At 35.8% G+C, this 23667-nt stretch overlaps 2 protein-coding genes and 2 non-coding genes across 4 annotated transcripts; all 4 read right to left on the bottom strand.

Moving 5' to 3' along the window:
- Nucleotides 1-4829: 4829 nt before the first annotated feature.
- On the bottom strand, nucleotides 4830-4901 carry TRNAP-UGG (transfer RNA proline (anticodon UGG)). Its single transcript has one exon. It is a non-coding gene; the product is annotated as a tRNA-Pro (tRNA).
- A 377-nt stretch (nucleotides 4902-5278) lies between these two features.
- LOC126702179 (peptidyl-tRNA hydrolase, mitochondrial-like) lies at nucleotides 5279-14112 on the bottom strand. Its single transcript, XM_050400838.1, has 8 exons — nucleotides 13656-14112; nucleotides 12951-13035; nucleotides 12215-12282; nucleotides 12067-12117; nucleotides 11877-11950; nucleotides 6113-6171; nucleotides 5934-6010; nucleotides 5279-5841 (listed from the first exon to the last, which is right to left on the bottom strand). The coding sequence occupies exons 1-8, from the start codon at nucleotides 13974-13976 to the stop codon at nucleotides 5728-5730; spliced, it is 849 nt and encodes a 282-aa protein (XP_050256795.1). The 5' UTR covers nucleotides 13977-14112; the 3' UTR covers nucleotides 5279-5727.
- Nucleotides 14113-14167: 55 nt separating this feature from the next.
- TRNAD-GUC (transfer RNA aspartic acid (anticodon GUC)) lies at nucleotides 14168-14239 on the bottom strand. Its single transcript has one exon. It is a non-coding gene; the product is annotated as a tRNA-Asp (tRNA).
- Nucleotides 14240-16048: 1809 nt separating this feature from the next.
- On the bottom strand, nucleotides 16049-22592 carry LOC126703628 (protein NRT1/ PTR FAMILY 5.10-like). The gene is made up of 5 exons (XM_050402653.1): nucleotides 22358-22592; nucleotides 22132-22270; nucleotides 19483-19561; nucleotides 17882-18432; nucleotides 16049-16931 (listed from the first exon to the last, which is right to left on the bottom strand). The coding sequence occupies exons 1-5, from the start codon at nucleotides 22470-22472 to the stop codon at nucleotides 16139-16141; spliced, it is 1677 nt and encodes a 558-aa protein (XP_050258610.1). The 5' UTR covers nucleotides 22473-22592; the 3' UTR covers nucleotides 16049-16138.
- Nucleotides 22593-23667: the final 1075 nt, after the last annotated feature.

Raw genomic sequence — 23667 nt, 5'->3', positions numbered from 1 at the left:
TTAATACTCTGCTGTCATCTGCCATAATCAAACCAAATATTCTCTTGCCAACTGTCAGAGCAGAGCATTAAATGCTTTTCTTGCTCACCAAGATTAAGTCACAACACAATGAGATCTTGACTAGATCTCTAAAGCTTTATCAACTATCAATCAATCATTCTATTACTTACTAAAAATGTATTGTAATAAATTCTTGGACCAAAAATATAAATACCCAAAAGAGGAAACTTTTCCAGCAGAACACTATTAGTGTGTTTAGCATTTGACACCTGGCTAAAATTGACATCATCAGCCATTTAATGCTCAATCCCAGTAGTCAATTGCTATACCCAAAATAACAAGATATCCTTAAAAGAGATCTTACCATTTTCAGCGAAATCCATGAAATAAATGCTAAATATTCTTTCCAGTAGCTTGACATTATCCATCTAACCTCATCTACTTCAGCCCCAAGCAACAACTGTCTGATGACAGTTGTGACAGCTTTTTCAGAACAGATGGGATAGCTGACCCAGTAGCCTTAACATTACAGAATTTCTTTATTTAGCTAAAAACCAAAACTAACCAAAGAAACTATCTTTTTCTTGCTAAAATCTTTTCATTTTTTGCTAGTCTTTCCTCCAGCTGCTATTACCCAAAACAACAAGACCTTAAAGCTGAACATACCATTTTCAGCCAAATCATAGGATGGATTTTCTGAATATTTATTGCTGATTAGGACAGATTTTGGCAGAGATTATTTGCTAAAAACCCCCTTAAACTCAGCTATAAAAAGAGCCCTTCATCAACACCTCAAGGCACACCAATAGAGAATAACAACTCTCTCATAAACTTCTTTATTTTCTCTCCCTCTAATTATCTTCTTAAGCTCTTAATGAGGTTCTGAGCTTCTAAATTCTTAGTTTCCAAATTAGAATCTAAGCTCTTCAGCCCTTATCTCACAAAATGCCCCTCATATCACTACTCATAAGCCTTTATCCACCCCCAACAGAAAATCCCAGCAACATCGCTAAATTCTCTATTACACAATTGCTCATCTTATGCTCATTTTCTCACTCTCCATATTCAAAAAAATACATCTATCTTGCTACTCATATCTCTAAACATCTCTTTATCCACTTCTCTTATAAAATCCCATATCTTGGAAAGCAACACAAGCTATCACTATAATCTTTCCAGTAGTTCTAATATCATTCATTTACCATCTTATATATATCTCTCTCATACATCTTACAAATTATATCTCTCATAACTTTTCCATACATATTTCTCATATGTATATATTACAAACCCATTTCTCACCAAATACCCACACTTATTACTCATACAAATTACAAATACTACATCTTGTGGACACAAAGGGGAAGTCGCCACCTAGTTTTTGTAATGTTTTAGGAGCCATATATATAACATTCTTTTTGAGGAAGGACCTTTTATCTTATTATTAGAGTATGGGTTTGGAATTTAGGTACGTTCTTGATAAGGTGTTTGGCACCTAAGATCGCCCAACCCTAAGGTTGGCCTCCTATCATTGTGGCTTAATCTTAACCTTATTAAAAACCATTTCAACACTTGTATCCTAACTCACACATACACTAGCATGCATCTAACATACAACATGGCATATTTCATCCCGAAACACATATCTATTTATAAAGCAATAAAGAGCCAAACACATATGAGAAACCTTAGCATGTGAAACCCTATCATATATCTCAAGACAAGGTAACAAACCCAAACATGTCAGCAAAGCAAATCATATCATAAATCAAAACAAGGCATCAACTTCATACACATATATGAAGGGAGGATTAAATAATCAACATGCATGTTCATGTGAATGTATGACTTATCTTATTTACCTTGCAGCATCTCAGCACCTATGGCATAATGAATGTGCATGTGAATGCATGTCCATGGCATTAAGATTAAGAAACAAGAAGACAAACACTAATCTAACATATGAGAGATACCAACAAATAAAGCATGTGAACTAAAGACTCAAATACGTTATGAAAATGGTTTAAACATAGGCAAAACATGTAAATCAAATGAACCAAACAATATAAGGAATCTGAATTAGGGTGTCTGGACAAGTACCTGCGCACACAACTAGAGGCCTGCGTATGCAAGACTTAGCCTGCGTATGCATGCTTATGGCATGCATGTGTGGGACTTGTTCAAAACCCTAACCCAAAAACAAACAAGCAGAAAGACATAGCAGAAAGGAAAACCCTAATTCTAACAGCCTAGCATGCTTATAAACATCAAACAAGCATAAGACTAAACTACACAAACATATTATAAGATAAACAAAACAAGAAAAACAGATTAAATAACAAAAGAAAGACTAAAAAGAGAAAAGAAAGGTTGGAGCTTGATACCTTAAAAAGGAGTTCCCAAGCTTTGATTTTGACCGTTCCCCTTAGTCAAATCTATCACAAGTCATTAAACAAGCGATTAGCAACGTTAAACTAAAAGGATTGGGGCCATAAAAGGTATCAATCAAATAAAATTGACTTGAGAGTATTTTGTGAAAAACTCCCTTTTGATTTACTATTTTCTAGTGAATTTTAGATTTTTCTTGTGGGATTTTTGTGTGTTTTGAAAATGTACCATGCAAGGCTTTTTATAGTGGAAAAAAAAATAAGGTTTGGGACGGCTCTTAGATGATATGAGATTCATTCCAAACCTCAGCCATTATTACAGAAAACTTGCATTTTCCATGTTTCTGAAACCCTAGTTGCGTAAGTAGGAATGTGTCTGCATACGCATGCTTTGGCCTGCGTACGCAGGCCGCTACCCACATACGTGGGCTGAGGGCCACTTTGGTCACTTATTTCCAAAAATAAATTTTTGCTCATTTAAAAAGTTATATTTTCCATTTTAACACTTCTCAGGTCAATTTGATATCTAATTCGACTCTAAACTGGCCTTGGGTCTTAGAGTTTGAGCATCATTAGGGAACGGGGGCCCGAGTTGTAAGGGGTACAAAATGTAGTGTCTACACATCCCACAAAACATCTATCAAACACTCATACTTCTCCATCTCCATACTTCTCAAGTAATATCAAATACTTATACTAAAGCCCTTCTCCTAGAAGACACAAATACTTCTTACAAAAACCATTCTTATGGAATGCACAAAACTATCTTACAAAAACCCTTCCCATGGAACGAAATACTATTCATAGCTTCACAATAACTTAAAAAGCATTATCCAAGGTAAATTCATTTAAGTGCATGATAAATGGGACAAACTTAACTAGCCTCTACACACAGCTGGACATACTCTCTCTCCCTTCAGTTGCATCCATTTTTCCCCCTTTTAATCTTGAAGTTATCAAGGCATATTGCTTCTCCATCGTTGGAGTCATTCTGCTGGAACACTATCAATTCACCGATGCTATACAGCTGGAGTTACAAACCATACAAAGATAAGTCACCAAGTTTCCATATCTCTAAATTTACATTATCGAATACCTGATTATTTCACCTTTAAATACATATTACTTTATTTCAACTATTATTACAACTATTAATCAAAACTATTATATCAAACACATATTATTTATTATTTCAACCATTATCATGATTCTTAGACTTTGGGCTTTACTCATTTTGTGGGCTTAAAAATACGTCGGAAGCCATTGAACTATATGGCCCAATGTCGAGTTCTAGACGCAACTCCCCATACAAACCCTGGGTTTAACAAGGTCATCCCTCAAGTGGACAACACGTGGTTGCGCACCGAAAAACGGCCCCCCAACACATATTTCATGAGGTATTGAGAACCACTATACCAACATTTCAGGTTAAACAAATTTGTTAGATTGCAACTAGATATACCTACTTGCATATTCAAATTTATTAGAATATTGTCCTATTTTTAGTTTTCGTTCATTGTGCTATATTTATTTTCGTCAAATCTACTAATCATTGAAACTAATCAAAGTTCTAACTTTTGATAACTAATAAAAAAGAAAAAAAAAAGAATTCTAGTTATCTTAATTGATAAAATTTCTTATTTTCAAATCAGAAATCTAGGATTCTACTTCACCTATACTAAAAACCAACATTCTAACCTAGCCAATATTAGTTTCCGAATTAACTTATACAGTAAATTGGGAAAAAAAAAAAATCTTTTTAGTGAATAAAAAATGAATACTTTTTTACCAAAATAAAAATGACGACTTTCTAAAGCAAACAGATAGTGGACTTATTGTGCCATATTCAATTTCGTCCCTTCGCTTATCAATCTACATTTTGACTATTTGATATTAGCAAATCAACATTCTGACCGAATCAATAAGTATCGGATCTAACAAATAGATTAAACGGCAACTTTTTGACCAAAAAAAAGATGAAGACTTTTTTTATTTTGTTTTTTTTTGGTTAAGAGGAAACTGCATTAAGAACTAACAAGTCGAAGAGGCTAAAGTAGCGGCTAAGAGCGTATATTAGTACGACCCAGAAGCATCTGAATTAACAAAAATATAAATTTCAACACTCTTCAAGGCAAAGAGAAAGTGGACTTTAATTTGTCCCAAACAAAAAAACAAAGGTGGACCTTAAAAAAAGGAAAAAAACAAAAGTATAAATTTCAACACTCTTCAAGGCAAAGAGAAAGTGGACTTACCCAGAAGCATCTGAATTGACAAAAATATAAATTTCAACACTCTTCAAGGCAAAGAGAGAGTGGACTTTAATTTGTCCCCAAAAAATAAAAGTGGACTTTAAGAAAAGGAAAAAAACAAATGTATAAATTTCAACACTCTTCTAGGCAAAGAGAAAGTGGACTTTATAAAAAAGGAAAAAAAATAGAAAAGGGGGCATTCCGAGAATCGAACTCGGGACCTCTCGCACCCAAAGCGAGAATCATACCACTAGACCAAATGCCCACTTTGTTTCCAGAAACTGCAAAGGATATCAATAACAATAATATAGGACCTTATATAGATTCTACCTTACAAAAACTGATAAGTGAAGGTTAATACTCAAAACACATAAATCTTTCGTTTCTGCAAGGTTTGGAAGAAGTAGATAGGCAGCCTTAACCACCAGAAAAATAAACTTATTAATCATGCACAAAAAAGGTTAAAAAGTTAAAACAAATGAAAAGAAAGAACTTAATGCAGACAATAAGAAGGGATTCATTTGTCATATTTTGGATGAAAATGCCTTGGAAAGACTGGTTGGCCCTCCTGAATCAGCAAAACTAATATTACAAACTTGTTATGAGACCAGAAGATGGAGCACTTAGATGTGGTGCAAGAAATTGCAACAAGATGTTCTCTAGATCATAGGCATTGCCATGCATTTAATTGAGCCACATAATATTACTCTCAATTCTATAGAATAAAAAAAATGTTAGAAAGAACCATCCTATTAACACCCACCCCCCCAAAAAAATAAAAATAAATAAAACCTGTATAAAGCATTGGATTTCTAATGAAAAATATTACAATGTCCTTGTTAAGAACAAAGCATAATATTCCTATTAAAATTATTGCTATAACTTTCTTTCAAAGAATGATTGTCTCTGAGCCACCATGGTGCCTTCCATATTTCCTTTTTCCCAAGGTAGCTTGGAAATAATGTCTACTAATAGTTACTTCATCTGGAAAATCATAAAAGCAATGTTCAGTTACTGAGATGCACATTCTTCTTCATGAATAGGACCCACCTGTCTATGATCACCAAAAATTCATTAACTTATGCTGAAGGTTAACCCAGTTGTTCCAAGGGTTTGGCACTGTTAACAAATGTGGCACTTTTATTAAATCCCTCCAGCAAAAGGATTCGAACTGCTTCTAGCCCATCTTGAAATGTAAAATTTAACTGAAAATACATTTTTTATTGAATAATTAGAATCCAAAATGTATTTTGCATGTTTTTCTCCACTACAAGTCCATGAAAAACTTTCTACATACCTCTTCACGTTCTTGTTTACTGAAGGGGCGGAGAACATAGTTGATGGAATCCATCTTCCCAGGAGGCCGTCCAATACCTAGTATAAGTTACCAATTTAATGACAAATTGGTTATAAAAAGAGCTTTTAGCAACACACACACACAAAATGGCAATTATCTTAGTGCTTTTAAGCGCATACCAATTCTTAAACGAGGAAAATCACGGTTCCCTTTGAAGTGATCAATGACACTCCTCATCCTGCAAGGGAAAGCAATTAATGAGAATTAATTTTAACAGCCTTTTTTTTTGGGTGGGGATGTTGAGATGTAAAACCATCCTTACAAGCAGCCATTCATAAGTAAAACAGATACTAAAACACAAAAAGATAGATATATTTTAACAGTGTACTGAGTCCAAAAAATTGGGAATTGTTGTGTTTGACACCCTGGTGTCTGAGTCATCCCAGTGGGTTAGTGCCCTCAAGGCTCAGGTGTAGAATAGGAGATTTTATTTACTCTTCTTTTGTTTTCATGTTAATATATTTTTTTTGATAGGTAATAAGAATATTATTAAAACAAACTAAAAAATAGACAAAAGCCAATACAAGGTGTTCATGATGGTGAACACAAGGAAAAGCAATAAACAGAATAAACAGCAAAACAACTAAAAGGAAAAACTTAAAAAGCAATACTAAGAGAAGAAATAAACTCTAAGATAGTGGAGCATTCCGAGAAGCCCCAACACCTAGACCAATCAAATAAAGTCTTATGGCACAGAGCTTGTAATTGAACCAAGGATTTCTCAGTGTCCTCAAAAGAGCGCCGATTTCTTTCCATCCAAACAATCCACATCAAACAGCCGGGAATTATATTCCATATGTCTGAATTAAATTTTCCTAGCCAAAAACTCCAACAATACACCAAGCTTTCCACAGAGCCAGGCATGACCCAATGTATCCCAAAGATCTGAAGCATATAAACCCACAAAGAGTGAGCTACCGGACAATGGAGGAGAAGATGATCCACGGTTTCCTCATTTTGATGGCACATACAACACCTATTCACCAAAATGCGCCCCTTAAGCTTAAGATTATCCAAAGTAAGGATCTGCCCATGAACCGCTGTCCACACAAAAAAAGCCACCCTCTTAGGGATCTTAGCTTTCCAAACACCCTTCCACGGAAAATTGGAATCAATTGCACCCCTAATGATATTGTAATAGGACCGGGTATCAAATATGCCATTCCCTTTGAGACACCAATGAGAGGTGTCATTCCCACCACCCCTAGGGATCCAAGATTGAATGAACTCAAGGAAAGATAAGGCAGCCCCTAATTCCCTTTCATGAAAGTTTCTATGAAATCTCAAATTCCAGATTCTATCGTTACCACCCTCTTGGTAGCATAGAACATCAGAAATGTAAGCTTCCTTGTCGTTAGAACACACAAACAACTGAGGATAAAGCCTATTAAGCGTGTTATCTCCAACCCACTTATCATGCCAAAAAAGAATACGAGAGCCATCCCCCACTACTAAGGACACATGGTTGGAGAAGCTCTCCCAACCATCATGAATACCACGCCATGGACCACAACCATGAGCCCTTCTACAACTTTTAGAACTCCACCCCCTTTGACCCTCACCGTATTTAGAAGCAATAACCCTCCTCCAAAGATGAGTGCCTTCTCGCCCAAACCTCCATAACCATTTCCCTAACAATGCTTTATTAAAGTGCACTAACTTCCTGATCCCCAGATCACCCAAAGCTATCGGTAAACACACCTTCTCCCAAGCCACCAAAGGATATTTGAAACACTCCTCTGAAGATCCCCATAAAAACTTCCTCTGAATACGCTCCAATCTATCAGCCACAGCTACAAGAATGACAAATAAGGATAGATAGTACGTAGGAAGGCTAGAAAGAGTACTCTTCACCAGGGTAAGTCTACCCCCCTTAGATAAATAAAGACGCTTCCAACCCGAGAGTTTCTTCTCCATCCTCTCCAAAATAGGATTCCACATAGATGCTGTTTTGTAAAGGGTGCCCAACAGCATACCCAAGTACTTCAAAGGCAGACTACCCACCCTACAACGAAGAATGGCAGCCAACACATCTATATTTTCAACCTCCCCAACAGGAACAATCTCACTCTTCCCCGCATTAACTTTCAGACCAGTAAAAGCTTGGAAGCTAGTCAATGCCAGCCTAATGGACAACAACTGATCTCTAGACGCATCACAAAACAAAATGGTATCATCTGCAAACAGCAAGTGTGAAATGCGTACCCCTATAGAGTTAGTAGACCCCACACGAAAGCCACGAAGTAGACCACAATCCTCAGTTTTCTTCAGCAGCCTACTTAGAACTTCCATAATAAAGAGGAAAAGAAGAGGGGACAGCGGATCACCTTGTCTCAACCCACGAGAGCTTCCAAAAAAGCCTACCGGGGATCCATTCACAATAATAGAGAAACGAACAGTAGTTATGCAAGCCTTAATCCACCCCCTCCATCTCACCCCAAAACCCATCCTAGCCAATAAGTAAAACAATGCGTCCCAATTCACATGATCATAGGCTTTCTCAATGTCCAATTTGCAAACCACCCCAGGCACATGGCTCTTCAATCTGTTGTCTAGGCACTCATTAGCAATAAGCACTGAATCCAAAATTTGTCTCCCACCAACAAAAGCATTTTGGGACTCGGAGATGAGACTATCTAGCACAACCCTCAATCTATTTGCCAACACCTTAGACAGCAGCTTGTAAACACTCCCTACCAAACTAATAGGCCGAAAGTCCTTAACATCAATAGCATTATTTTTCTTGGGAATTAGAGTGAGAAACGAGGCATTTAAAGACCTTTCAAACACTGAATATATGTGAAAGTGCTCAAAAACAGCCATAACATCCTCCTCCACCACTCTCCAGCATTTTTGAAAAAAAGCCATGGTGAAACTATCTGATCCAGGAGCTTTATCCCCCTCCATCTCCATCAAAACCTGGATCACCTCTTCTTTAGAGAACTCCCTCTCCAAGGCCAACCTTTCATCCTCTCCAATGCAATCAAAATCCAATCCATCCACAGTTGGACGCCATATATCTGGCTCTTTGTAGAGATTTTGATAGAACTGAACCACCTGAGCTTTTACAGTAGAACCGTCCTCATATAAGACCCCATCAACCACAATGCTTCTAGTGTGATTTGTTCTTCTATGATAGTTCACTAGTCTATGAAAAAATCGAGTGTTGTTATCTCCCTCCTTCACATACAAAGCACGAGACTTTTGTCTCCAAAAAGTCTCTTCTAAAGCAGCTAAAGCTGCAATATCACCTTTAACCTGAGTTCGACGGCACTCTTCCTCATTAGAGAGGCCCCGCATTTCTTCCTTAGCATCTAGACCCAATAATTCAGCCAGCAAACACTTCTTCCTAAATGCCAAATCTCCAAATTCCTCCTTATTCCACTTCTTAAGGCCTTCTTTTAGAGCCTTTAATTTCTGAGCTAGAACAAAACTAGGGGAGCCCAAAAAGCTATACCCCTCCCACCAAAGTTTAACTCTCTCGAGAAAACCCTCAGATCTAAGCCACATATTCTCAAACTTAAAAGCACAGCGACCCCTATCCACTCCACCAGCTTCCACCAAGAGCAGACAATGATCGGAAATAACATGAGGGAGCACCCTTTGAGTCACATTCCCAAAATGATCCACCCAATCCACACAAGCAAGAGTCCTGTCAATACGGGACATAGCCTGCGGCTCAGCATCTTTAAACCAGGTGAAAGATGCCCCGTCCAATGGAAGATCCACTAAATAATTATTCTCAATAAAGTTCGAGAATGCGAACATGGCTGGACTAAAAGATTCACAACCAAGCCTCTCACAGGGGTATCTAATAATATTAAAATCACCGAATAAAAACCAAGCTGTGTTCCACCTGATCCGTACCCTGGATAGCTCCTCCCACAAAGCAGCCCTATGATGATCAGCATTAGGACCATAAAGACCAGTGCAGACCCATTCAAAACCGTCCAACACTCTCCTAAGAAGAACACTAACAGAGAATTGACCAACAGATACATCAATTTTCTCGACCACCCGTTTATCCCAAATCAGCAAAACCCCCCTAGATGTTTGAACCGCATCCAGTACCGCCCAATCAACAAAGGGACTACCCCACAAGCTTCGCACAAGAGCAGAATTTGAAGAAGCAAGCTTAGTTTCCTGCAAACATACAACATCACATCTCCAATCCTTCAAAAGATTCTTACAAACCTCTCTCTTCTGAGGGTTATTCAACCCCCTAACATTCCAAGAAAGAAGTCGTAAAGACATTAATAACTACCAATAGCCCCTGGTCCTGACGACGAACCTCTAAACATCAATCAATTTGATTGTCCTAATATTACTTGTAATGAAAATCTTAACCTTAATAGACATGTTCAATCTTTTGGACCCAAAACCTCTTTTTGCCCCCACCCCCGGCTGCGCTGCCACAAGCTGCTTCCAGTATGGGGAGGATTGTGGTTGGGACAATGGAGATTTTTTCACATCTTTTCTGTCCAAGAGGAGACAGAATCCTGGAATTATGTGCACAGTAACCTTGGTCTTCAGGTGATACAAAAGGTCTATCTTTTGACTAAAGGCCTGAGACTCTGTGCAATAAAAAGACTAAAGTTCACTTTACACATCCTATATTTGGGTTAGTTGTCATTTCAGTCCCTTATGTTCAATTCAGTTTCATCCATAATATTTTACATTGTTTTCAATGTTGTCATTCAGTCCATTTCCATGAATGATGGGGCTGTCAAATGGCAACCAAGCTCAAAACAATATAGTTTTATTAAACCACGTCAGGGGAAAAAAATCTATATAGCTCACCCCACTTTCTTCTCCCCCCCCCCCCCCCCACCCACCTTTTTTTCTAACCTTCTCCCATTGCACGGCCATGGTGGCCCAAGATGCATCACCATACGGCCAAGCTGGCACAGCACTGTACCACCACATGGTCACCATGACCAGCTGTGCCCCAGTCATCATGGCCAACAAAACCACCATGAGTTGCCAAACCTGTCACGAAAAACCCACCCAAATTTTGGTTTTAATGGGGGACTGAATAGATTTTTGAGTGGAAATAGGGAGAGAGAGATTTTGGGATTAGGTGAGATGTTAGTAGTGAGAATCTGGTGTGCGTGGGCTTTTAAATTTTGGTTAAGAAATTTGACTTGAGTTAAGTAACAACAATTGGAGGTTGATTTACTGGGATAGTAAAGTAACAAGATGGTTAATGGTGTAAGGTCAAGGCAAGTGAGATTGAGAGTGGCTTTGAAGCACATAGGGTGAGACACATAGGTGGTTGTGGTGAGGCAAAAGAGAAGCTGCAATGAGGTTTACTTTGAGATGAGAACCTTTTTTTTCTTGTCTTTTTGAAGAAAATTTTTGACACATTTTTAAGTGGAGGAGAAGGAATTTGAACTCTAAATGTCTTCATTGGAAACACAAGGAAATATCATTTGACCTAGAGGTCATTGGCTTCTTTTCGGAGGAATTGAGAGATTTAATATTTGATGACTTGTATTTTTTAACTGACATGACATATTTTATATTTTTAATTGAACCAATTGTCACACATTATAAGGATTGCATGCTTATATGGCATTTAACTGCCACATTAATCACAGTAATAGACAAAAAGATAACATTGAAAGTGTCAAACATTAGGGATGAGCATTGAAAAATTTTAAACATAAACAAAAATTGAAAACTAACCCAAACATAAAAGGGTATAAAGTAGAGTTTATTCAAATAAAAGTGCAAACTCTAAAGAACTATATTCAAGAATGGTAACTATCTTTTCTATAAGATGCTGAATTATATCCATGAAAAATTTTGTATCAGCAGAAATATAACATTATAGTGGCATAACAATCACCCATTCTTATCAAAAAAAAAAAAAAAAATCACCCGTTATGTCCTCCATGTCCACCTTTTGGCAATAGCCGCAATTTTGCAAATGGCAAATCTAAGTCATCAAAAATCTGTAGAAGAAAATCAGAAATTCAGATTGAACAGAAAAATAGTGAATCAGAACTCAAGAAGATCTACAAGAAAAAAAAGGTTGTGAGAAAGTGCATGTAGTAGGCAAGATGTTTACCACAAGAACTTGCTTTAACGGAATCTTGTAATAAGAAACGATAGCCCCAACCTTCACCAACCAATCCTCATCAAAACCATAGGAAAATAACTGGAGGAGAGAACTTGATAATTAATAAATATAAAAATCTTTCAGATAGCTTACTTACAGACTCACCACTTGCATTCATGAAAGTTTGGGGTTTAGCAAGCATAACAGGAACATCTCCAATAAAACCTGAAATATCAAATCGTATTAATTCAACACTAAATATATAAGCAAACCAGTTTTTAAGCCACTGATTTCTGCTCAACAAACATAATGAGGAACTGCTTCAAACCTATCATTTGCTAAGGCTTAAGGTGGTATACCCTGTGTAGTGGATGTTAAGCATGCTAACTCTGATATCAAGGGAACTCAAAACAAGCTTGGTTTTATTTAGAATCTCTGATAAGACAAGATTCATCATCAAATAAAAATTAAAAGAAACCTAGAAAATGTTAAGTAGGAATCTTAATCTAATCCCCATGTTATATCAAACTGATGCAATGCAATCATAAGATAGAAGAACCAGAAACCAGTTAAATCCTGCATCAAATGTTTATTTCCAACATTTCCCCCTTCCTAGAAATATATACTAAAAGGAAGGTTCTATCATCTATAGAGAACATTATGTGAATGATGATTAAAAAAAGAAATATTTCTAGCACCTTCAAGCATCTCACAAACATGAAATATGACAACTAGACCACAATTATCACATTGTAGTAAGATACAAAAATTGTCACACTGCGTTAACTTGCCTATTGATTAATAAAGCCGAATTCATCATCACAATCATTGGCTGTTTAACAGATTTTATATGTGCAATCAACTAACCCAAAAAGTTCAAAAAGAAGGCAAACCTTTTCCTAACAGAGCTTTGAAGGAAACACTGCTTATTGATATCCCTTCAGCTTCAGCTATAGCATCCACCATCTCAAAGCCCACCTGCACAGAATCCCACCTCATTATAATCCCATACGCCACCAACCCAATGTACTCAAGATAGCTCTAGCTCACTTCGCCATATATCATGCACCATGTTATGAAAATTGCCAATAATGCTTTCTGTTAATAAATAAGTAAACAAAACTAGTGCCCAACCTCATGCATATCAGAAACTTTTTTGATAACTGGAATGCTGGCAGCCCTGTTTAACCAAGTTCGAAAATTTAAGGCACCAGCTAAAACTATGAATTCCATCCTAAGGACCCCTCTCATTAAAGTTAGGATTTTTTTCCCCTAGTTGTTGGTGAATTACACACGTACCACCCACGACCTCATTCTTCACCCGATTATTGATTTTTATGAACATAGCAAGTGCCATTTGAACTAGAGCTCATTTTCCGCTTTCTCTCCAATCTCTTTATAGTAATTTAAACTTTAAATTTCATTTACTTGTCATATTATCATATGATCACATCCTTATTTTCCGCCTTTTCGTGTGATGATAAGCATAAAGAAATTACAATCACAATTGAAAAAAAAAATCTACAACAAAGAACATTGCAACTAAATTTAGCTAAATTTGAAGTTCAATAAAACAGAGAGAGAGGGATAGTACGGACATTGTGGCGAGTGGATTGGTACTTCTTGCCGGGGTTACCGAGGCCGACAATGAGCCAGGGCTGCTGCTTAGGCTTTGGGGACTCTACGACCGATCGTTCAGTGGGCGAAGAAGCTGTGGTGGTTGTGGATGTCGTTGACATTGAAGCAAAAGAAGAAGAAGAAGAACTAGTCCAATCCGACAAAGACAAACGAGTTATTAGGGTTTTGTTACAGTTAAGGTTAAAAGAACCAAACCAACGGTAGCAAATAGGAACAAAACGTGTGGTGGTGGTGCTGATTGATGATATACTACTGAAACAACCACCGAACCCAAAACTCATACTTCCTTTTCTTTCTTTTCTTAAAATTGTTGAAGAGGATGAGGATTGACTATTGTCTATTGAGGAGAGACAGAGACAGGGTTTTGGTTTTTTTGACGTTTAAAGTTTGAAACCCTTGTTTGGTCTGTGGTTCAAAAAAGGTTTTTTGCTTTAAAGTAAAGTAAAGTAAAGTATAAAAAAAAAAAAAGAGACGCCGTTGCCGGGGATCGAACCCGGGTCACCCGCGTGACAGGCGGGAATACTTACCACTATACTACAACGACTTGTTGGCTTCTCTCTCCATACTTGTGATAGATGTTAGGTTGCAAATGTAGCTTACTTTCAAGCCTAATTTTTTTCGATTATTCTCAGCTCTTCGCATGGTAATTGTAAATTCAAAAATACATATAATTTGAATTATAAATTCATGGTTAAGAATAGTCAAATCAAGATATTCATTTATTTAAATATAAACAGTTTAAACATATAATTTAACTCTTCAAAATAAATACTTCGTAGAAAAAATAAATCAAAATTAAAGTATTAAGAGTATAGCAATATACTTGTGAATATATAGACTTGACTCAAACTCAACAGAAATTCTAAGTTTCAAATTGAAAGAGACTGGTACCACCAAAAAAAAAAAAAAATGATGGGAGGCCTGCTTAAAAGCATTTTTTTAAATATTATATTATATATACTTTTTTTTTTCTTTCTAGAATTCTATTAGGCTTCTGACTCCTATTCCGCAAAATATTAGGTTGTTTTATTTTTAACATTACTAAGTAGGACCCATTAGTTTTATATAAGAGTTGTAGTAGGAGTGTAAGTCTATTAGTATTAGGGGTAAGAAAAACTGTCGTGAGAATTGAAAAAAAGAATGACAAACTAGTACATGTACAATACAATAAATAGAAAAGTAATGCGCTGTTTGGTCCTAGGATGTTGATTTATCTTTCCTGTCTTTTTCAAAACATCATTTTGATGCCCTCATACGTGATGAAAACAAATGGAATGGTGTCAAATTGGGCTGTATGATGTATGGGGTATGGACACCTTGAGAGACATGGAAGAGTATTTTGGCAGCAAGAGTGCTCATTGGGCGTGGAGCTGTGTATCTGTATGGAGTTTGGGGAATGGACAGTTGATAAATGTGTGGAAGGATCAATGGTTACCTACTCCAATTACACTTAAAGGCATTAAACCTCATTGTATACCACAATGTAAGAGCTTATTCCTGAGCCAACTCGTACATGGAATCAAGAACTTATTGATGAAGTCTACATGCCAAGATGTGCTACCATTATAAAACAGATACCCCTATCAAGATGGTGTTTTTGGTGACACTTTGTATTGTACAAGTACATTCTCTAGAAATTTCATACTGAAGAGCGTCTGTTTTAGCCACTGCCCATACTCACTCTGATGCCATTCCTATGTTCGTTCCATGCTATTCCTAAAAAGTGTTATTGTGTACAAACGTTGGCAAGTATTGCTAAGGAGCCATATGGCTAGAGCCATAAGAGGATTTTCCCGCTTTTCTCCTTCCCATTGTAGACAAAGGTATAGCTTCATAAATTTTCTATCGTTCTTAACTCAAAAAATAATTTAAAATTTTACTTTATGCTATTAACTTATTAATTTTGTGCAATTAACTCATAGCGTGTAATTTCAGGACAAATTAATGCATGTTATTATAAGTACAATACCATGTGACCAAATTTGTTAAACACATTATTTTAAGGAAATATACAAGGTGTATATGTTGTGGTGTATAATAAACAAAGAAGAAAAATAAATACACCCACACACCAAATAATGACGACTTTAATGTTATTTTGGTATCTATTTATTTTGTTCTTAAATCTCATCACAATATCACACTCATGTCTATTTATTTTAGTGATTGATAAACGCATAAAATTTACTAGATAAATACATTAACCTCGAATTAACCCCGAATTAAGATGAAAAAGAAAAACCTTTTTTTATTAAAAAAAAAAAAAAAAAAAAAAAAAAAAAAAAAAAAGCCTCTTAGCACTCACATAGTGTGTGTGTGATAAGGCTAATTAAATTTATGGTGAAATTTACCATTTATGTGAGAGAAGGGAATACTACGTCTTTGTACTCTTGAACACTTAATAATTTTTCGTAGTTTACAATAATTTACTTATATATTGTACTTAAATTGTACTTTGTCTATTATAAATATAAGATTTTGCAAAATGCAAGTAGGCAGTGAATGCAACTGCACAGAGTCCTGCAAGTAGCCAATAAAAATAGTCAAGATGTGCCCGATTAAGATTATCAGCACACCAACTATCTCTGCCAAATCCACTAGTAGCTTCCTCAATGACAAAGACAAGAAAGCTGCTTAAAAAATTTCCAACCCCAAAAATGCTGAGATAAAGAGCGAGACCCATGCTCCTTAATTCAATTGGAACTTGATCATAGAAAAATTCTTGAAGACCAATCATGAGAAAAACCTCAGCAATGCCTGACAGAACATATTGAGGAAGAAGCCACCACACACTCATTGGTATAGTCACATGTGGCATATCAATCAGCCCAAATTCCTTAGCAGTTTTCAGCCTTTTTATTTCAACTAAAGCTGCAACTACAATGCAAATAGCATATAAAAGCATCCCAATTCCAATTCTCTGTAACATAGTTATCCCAGATGGTTTCCTAGTGAAAACTCTTGCTATAGGAACAAAAATGCAGTCATATATGGGAATGAATAGAACTGTGGACAAACCAATAAAGGATTGTAGTGAGGCAGCTGGTATCTCAAAGCCAAGAAAAATTGTTCGGTCAAGGGTGGCACCTTGCTTGGTAAAGAAAGTTGCAGTCTGTGCCGTCACAATAGCAAAAATCAAGCTAGTAGCCCAAATTGGAACAAGCCGAAGAACTGCCTTTGCTTCTTCAACTTGATTGACAGTACAAACCTTACCGTGCAAGGCTTTGTTAAGGAACCTGCCACATTGAGGATCCCAATAATTCTGTATAAGTGTAGATCTATGAAAGGAATTAAAAGTTGTTTTAAGTAAACCAATTTTGTTTCGACTGAAAGAGGAGCAAGACTTGTCCATTAGTTGGAAAACTGGATGTATGACTCTTTTTATTAGTAATATAATCAAAGTTCCTGATATTGGTTTTTTTTTTTTGGTAAGTAGAAGTTCCTTGAGGTACAGTGAAGTCTTATATCCTAATAAGGAACCATAGTCTGGTGGTACAAGTAATTTTAGTGATATTACAAGGATTTCTTAGGTGTCAATGCCATCATGTAGAGTTCCTTCTCTAGGAAACTGAGTTTATGTCCCTAGGTAATCCAGTGGAGCATAGGCAAAATAAATTATGTAGTAGCTATACGTGCAGTGTATGTATCTCTAACACAAAAGATTACTAGAAATAATTGATGAATTTGATTTCATGAAATAAAATGTCCATATTCTGAAAGAGCATCAAGAAAAATGAAATAGAGACATTATACACGCCACATGAAAAATGATTGAGTAGCTTCAAAAAATCACCAACCTAAACCACACAAATTATCTTTGATTTGTGCGTTGAATCCTTGCATTATTTTCAAAGAAATATATCATTTTTCTCTCTCTTGGTATCATGCTTAACTCTATAACATGTAAGAATAAAATCCGCTGAATGTTCTTCTAGGAGTTCACTCTTCTCCCATAAGTAGTATCCACTCTATATCATATTACCATGCACATCTATACATAAAATTCCAACTCTTATCTTTTGGTGTAGAAGGAATAGCTATAGCTAAGCATGTAGTGACTGCTGAAATAACAGTGCATATAATCCTTAAAAAAATCTATCAAAATTCCTCATTCAACCTTTTTGTTGCTTTTGTATAGCCCTTTTCCTTTTAATAAATTAGCATAGAAAGAAAATTCATCTCTTACTTGAATTTCTCAGAATCATAGCGTCGCAGGGTTCTGCAAGCCTCCTCTTCAAATGCTATTTCTGATGGGGTAGTCTGCCAATTTTTAATTGCAGCAAGAAACACCTGACCAATTCTTACAAATGGGTTTTTCTCCTCTTTGATACTAATACTATATCGATAAGTTCTAGTACCAAGCAAGAAGACACCGAAGGCAATGATCATCACCATACAAGGTATTCCAAATCCTAGACCCCAACTAAGGTTGTCTTGTACATAGCTTATGATCAACATTGCTACAAAAGTACCTGCACATAGACCAAAATACCACCAATTGAAGAATGAGCTTTTGGCTTTGCGTTCCACTGGATCTTCTCCATCAAACTGGTCGGCTCCAAAAGCTTGGACACAAGGCTTGTATCCACCTTGCCCAACTGCTACTAGATATAGAGAGATGAAGAATAAAATCACTTGGAGGTGGAGCTCAGAAGAACATAATCTAACTTTGAGGGTGTCCATGTGATTAGATGTGATGAGAGAAGGAAGCACTGACAGAGTCAGCAGGCCTAGTCCCTGAAATTATTCCCAATCTAAGCCAATGATAATTAACTAAAAAAAATATATAATGCTGAAACATTACTGTTTGGTTTGGGAAGAGTTGGTTCTGAAAGCTGATGCTATCTTGTCATGCTTTTTGAACCACTAGATGAAACCTAGGTGAGCTGACAATGCTTAATCTCCCCATTCCCCCCCACCCCACCCCCACCACAAAAAAAAAAAAAAAAAAAAAAAATTGCTGTGACTACAATCCTAAGAACCATTTGTTTTATGAAAACGTACTAATCCCTAGCAGAATTCTTGCTTATGCAGATATGAAAAAGCTTATGAGGAAGAGAGGACTGACTAAACTTTGGCAATATCCTCCATTTTGTCACCCCCATTGTAAGAAGAGTTCCTTTTTCTAGTATTAGTAAAGGTGTGACAGGACGGTCTTCGGTTGTGAACAAGTGCTAAGTGTTATTTATGCACTTAGAGAAGCAGCTATGAGATCTTTACAACTTAGGGGGTGTTTGGTTTGTGTTTTCAAACAACCATTTTCAGTTTTTAAACAACGTTACACATATTTCCATACACTTTTTCATCGACACGAATTTTCATAAATATTTTCAAACAATAATTTCTAGTTTTTAAACACATGTAACAATTGGGCCCAGTTTTTCTGCTGTGATTATATTGGTAGATAGCCAGGAGGTCGCTGCAATGCATAAAGTAAAAAGAAGAATAATTAAGTGGCAGGTTGAAGTGTTTTTTTTTTTTTTTTTTTTTTTTTTTTTTTTTTTTTTTTTTTTTTTTTTTTTTTTCTGAGAATGGCAGGTTGAAGTGTTGATCAAGACATTAGACCATCTTAATGCTTATAACAAATTTTTTTACAAAATATTTCAGAACTTTGAGGTGACAAAATGGTGAGGTCCAATGACAACGAGAGCCAATAAAACTTGTTAATTCAATTGTTGTGAAAATTATTGTATTCGTAACATTACTCTAATTTCCTTTTGTTGGATAAAAAAAGAAGAGCACAAAATCTGAGCTTAGATTCTACTTGTCTAAGATAAGGATACGCACCAGAATGTAAATGCAAGAAGCAATAATAATGGTGCGGTAGCGGCCCAGATAAGAATCAGCTATGAAGGCTCCCAAGAGTAGGGATGGCCATGGGTAGGGTATGGGTAGGGTATACCCATACCCAACCCAATTAATTTATCCATGGATATCTAATTACCTTACCCAATTAGTATCCATACCCAATTGTTACCCAGTTTGTTTACCCATGGATATCCATACCCTACCCAAACCCAATTTTTATAAAATCACCAAATATGCTCAAAAATCACTAAAAAGACCAAAATATTCTCAAAATCTCTAAAATGAGCAAAATACCCATGAAACCTCTAAAATGGCCAAAATACTCCTGATTCTCTAAAATCACCAATTATGCTCAAAAACCACTAAAATGACCAAAATATCTCAAAATCTCTAAAATGAGCAAAATACCCATTAAATCTCTAAAATGACCAATATACCCCCAAAATTACCAAATATGCTCAAAAACCACTTAAAATTACCAAAATACCCCCTAAATCTAAAAAAATGACAAAATACCCCCGAAACCTAAAAAATGACTAAATACCCACGAAACCTAAAAATGTCCAAAATACCCCCGAAACCCAAAATTATCAAAAATACCCCCTAAACCTAAAAAATGACCGAAATACCCCGAAACCTAAAATTTGACTGAAATACCCCATAAACTTAAAAATTACCAAAATACCCCCGAAATCTAAAAAATGACCGAAATAACTCCTAAACCTAAAAAATGACTGAAATATCCCCGAAACCTAAAAACTTACTAAAACACCGCTGAAACTTGAAAATTACCAAAATACCCTTGAAACCTAAAAATTGACCGAAATACTCCGTAAACCTGAAAAATGACCAAAATACCCCCGAAATCTATAAAATGACAAAAATGCCCCTAAAACCTATAAAATGTCTAAAATACCCTCAAACCTATAAAATGACCAAAATAAGCCGTAAACTTGTAAAATGACCAAATATGCCCAAAACCTCCAAAATGACCAAAAATAACCCCAAACCTCTAAAATTACCAAAAATACCCCGAAACCTATAAATCGACCAAAATAGCCCTAAACCTCTAAAACAACCAAATACCCCCAGAAAATATCTAAAATGACCAAAACACCCTTGAAAACTTTAAAGTGACTGAAGTACCCCTTAACCTATAAATGACCAAAATACATTTGTAACCTTTTAAATTATGAAAATAGAGGTTTGGGGTATTTTGGATGTTTCAAGGGTATTTTTGTCAAGATTAAAGGTTTTAAGAATATTTCAGTCATTTTTTAGGTTTTGAGGGAATTATGGTAATTTTTTTTGGTTTCGGGGTTATTTTGGTCATTTTTTTAGATTCTAAGGGCATTTCAGCCATTTTTTAGATTACGGGGGAATTTTTTTTCATTTTTTAGGTTTTAGGGGTATTTCGGTAATTTTTATATTTTGGGGCTATTTTGTTAATTTTATAGATTTCGGAGGTATTTTGGTAATTTCAAGGTTTCAGGGGTAATTTTTTATGTTTCAGGGGTATTTTGGTCATTTTTTAGGTTTTGGGGGTATTTTGGTTATTCTTTAAGCTTTGGGGGTATTTCAGTTATTTTTTAGGTTTTGGGATCTTTTGGTCATTTTTTAGGTTTCGAAGTTATTTCAGTCTTTTTTTAGGGTTGGGTGTATTTTTATCATCTTATAGGTTTTAGGGGCATTTTTGTCATTTTATAGGTTTCGGGGTATTTTGGTAATTTTATAGGTCTCAAGAGTATTTCGGTCATTTTTTAGATTTAGGGGGGTATTTCAGTAATTTTTTTTATGTTTCGAGGGTATTTGGTCATTTTTTAGGTTTTGAGGGTATTTTGGTAATTTTTAGGTTTCGGGGGGTATTTTGGTCATTTTTTAGGTTTCAGTGGCCTTTCAGTCATTTTTTAGGTTTAGGGGTTATTTTGGTAATTTTTAGTTTCGGGGGTATTTTGGTCATTTTTAGGTTTCGTGGGTGTTTCAATCATTTTTTTTAGTGTTTCGGGGGTTTTTTGCTAATTTTTAAGTTTCGGAGGTATTTCGGTCATTTTTTAGGTTTAGAGAGTATTTCGGTAATTTTTTATATTTTGAGGGTATTTCGGTCATTTTTTAGGTTTAGAGGGTATTTTGGTAATTTTTAGGTTTCAGTGGTCTTTTGGTCATTTTTTAGGTTTATGGGGTATTTTGGTAATTTTTAGTTTTCAGGGGTATTTTGGTCATATTTTAGGTTTTGGGGGTGTTTCGGTCATTTTTTTTATGTTTCGGGGATATTTTGGTCATTTTTTAGGTTTGGAGTGCATTTCGGCAATTTTAGAGGATTTTATGAATAATTTGGTCATTTTCAAGTTTTAGGGGCAATTTGGTAATTTTGATTATTGGTTAATTGGGTGGGTTGAGGTTTACCCATAATAATTTGGTTGAGTTTGGTTTGAGTTAGATCTAATTAGTTAAATGGGTAATAATGGGTAAATGGATAATATCCAAACCCTACCCAAAATATTTGGATAATATCCAAACCCTACCCAATTACCTTCTACCCATTAAGAACTGGGTATTACTCAGAATAATTGGATCGGGTAGGGTTGGATATCCATTACCTAATGGGTATGGCCATCCCTACCCAAGAGTGGAAGCAACAACGCAGTTCCTGACCAGGTGTTGACGTTCACAGCTGCAGTCGCTGTTGACTGCCCCAGCTGCTCAGTCAAATACATTATCAGGTTGCGGCCAATCCCATTATACGCAAACCTCTCCGCCACTTCCACACCTATATGTATAATAAACCCATCATACATGTATATTTTTTTATGCCCAAAATAAAAAAAAGCAAAGTAATCACCATGTACTTCCTTACCTATGATGAAACTTGCAGACCTCCAACCACCAGAGTTGGATCTCAGGACAGGTCGGCCTTTGTAGTCTGCGGCCTTTTCAATTGTGTCTAATAGCAATGGAGTTTCAGTGGCCATTTCTTGAACCACGAGTTGAATCTTGAAACAGAGCAAAGTGTTGAAACAGAGCGAAGTGTGGGCTTTCTCTTCTTTGCTTAATTTTTATCTTATTTGTGGTTGGGGCCATGGTTGGTCGGTCACCATATTGCAACTTGCAAGCTTCGGGCTTCCTTTTTTATTTTTTATTTATTTATTATTATTATTTTTAAATTAAATAAATAATAGTAGTAAATATAATAAAATAGTATTGTTCAATGACTGGTTTTTTGGCCACAACAATTATTATTCATTTTGTTTGCCTACTTGGTGGTTGTTCTTGTTCATGTATTGTATACATTTATTTGTATCTCGTAATCAATGCCATTATAAAGTGTTTCAAGGAATCGAGAAGATTTTTCATTAACAAAAAGGCGCGGATTAGAAAAACCAAGAAGAAGATCCTTACATTGGAAGAACAATTGTATGTTTAGGGGTGTGCATCCAGGCATTTTTTCAGAAATAACTGTAAAATGCAAACTATTTTGTTAGTTAGCAAACTATTGAAACAATTTAGATATCTAACAATTCGAGCACGTTGGGGTCGATTTTGGGCTATTTGTACTCAATTTCCTGTTGCGCCAGCAGCTAACTTGGATTGTCCACATAGTACGGGTATGGAAATCGAGTCCAATGGACTCAAGTTTCACGTATGGAAATTGAGTCCACTAGACTCGAGTTCCTGGTGTGGTTCCACCACAATCTTGCAGCATGTGGATGTAAATTGAGTAAGTTAAACTCGATTTCTACTAAAGGAAATCGACTCTATTGGACTCAATTTTCTATTAATGGCCACCACCCCTCCACATGTTGCATGTGGGTCCCAACTGGGACCTTTTTTCCCCCTTACCTGTCCTACTTAATCTCTTCAGCTAAGCTCTCACACCCTCTCTTCACTCTCACTCACAACTTTCCTCAACTCTCACACAATAATCTTAACAACACTCTCTCATAGGTAATGTTTTTACAATATTGAGAATATTTTTTGTTAATTAATATTGTGGTTTTTTTTTTTTAAAGAAAAAATTAGAACATATTAGGAAAATTTTTGTTTTTAGTGTAAATATTGTGATTAATTTATTTATTAGTATATTGTGATTAGTTTATTTGTTAGTATATTGTGATTATTTGCTAGTTTTTTTTTAAAAAAAAATTAATATTATGAGTAATTATTGGG

The sequence above is a fragment of the Quercus robur genome, chromosome 10 (assembly GCF_932294415.1).
Source record: "Quercus robur chromosome 10, dhQueRobu3.1, whole genome shotgun sequence".
NCBI classification, from domain to species: domain Eukaryota; kingdom Viridiplantae; phylum Streptophyta; class Magnoliopsida; order Fagales; family Fagaceae; genus Quercus; species Quercus robur.
The sequence above is the reverse complement of the archived record's forward strand: the minus strand, read 5'-3'. Positions and strand labels throughout refer to the sequence as shown.

Excerpts from the sequence above, each read along its gene's own strand:
- LOC126702179 (XM_050400838.1), bottom strand. The coding sequence starts at position 13,976 with ATGAGTTTTGGGTTCGGTGGTTGTTTCAGTAGTATATCATCAATCAGC. Across the intron at positions 13,036-13,655 it reads ACCAATCCACTCGCCACAAT|GTGGGCTTTGAGATGGTGGA; the intron begins GTCCGTACTATC and ends GATTCTGTGCAG. Across the intron at positions 12,283-12,950 it reads CAAAGCTCTGTTAGGAAAAG|GTTTTATTGGAGATGTTCCT; the intron begins GTTTGCCTTCTT and ends TTGATATTTCAG.
- LOC126703628 (XM_050402653.1), bottom strand. The coding sequence starts at position 22,472 with ATGGCCACTGAAACTCCATTGCTATTAGACACAATTGAAAAGGCCGCA. Across the intron at positions 19,562-22,131 it reads GGAACTGCGTTGTTGCTTCC|ACTCTTGGGAGCCTTCATAG; the intron begins ACTCTTGGGTAG and ends ATGGCCATCCCT. Across the intron at positions 16,932-17,881 it reads TATGATTCTGAGAAATTCAA|GTTCCTTAACAAAGCCTTGC; the intron begins GTAAGAGATGAA and ends TCAATGTGGCAG.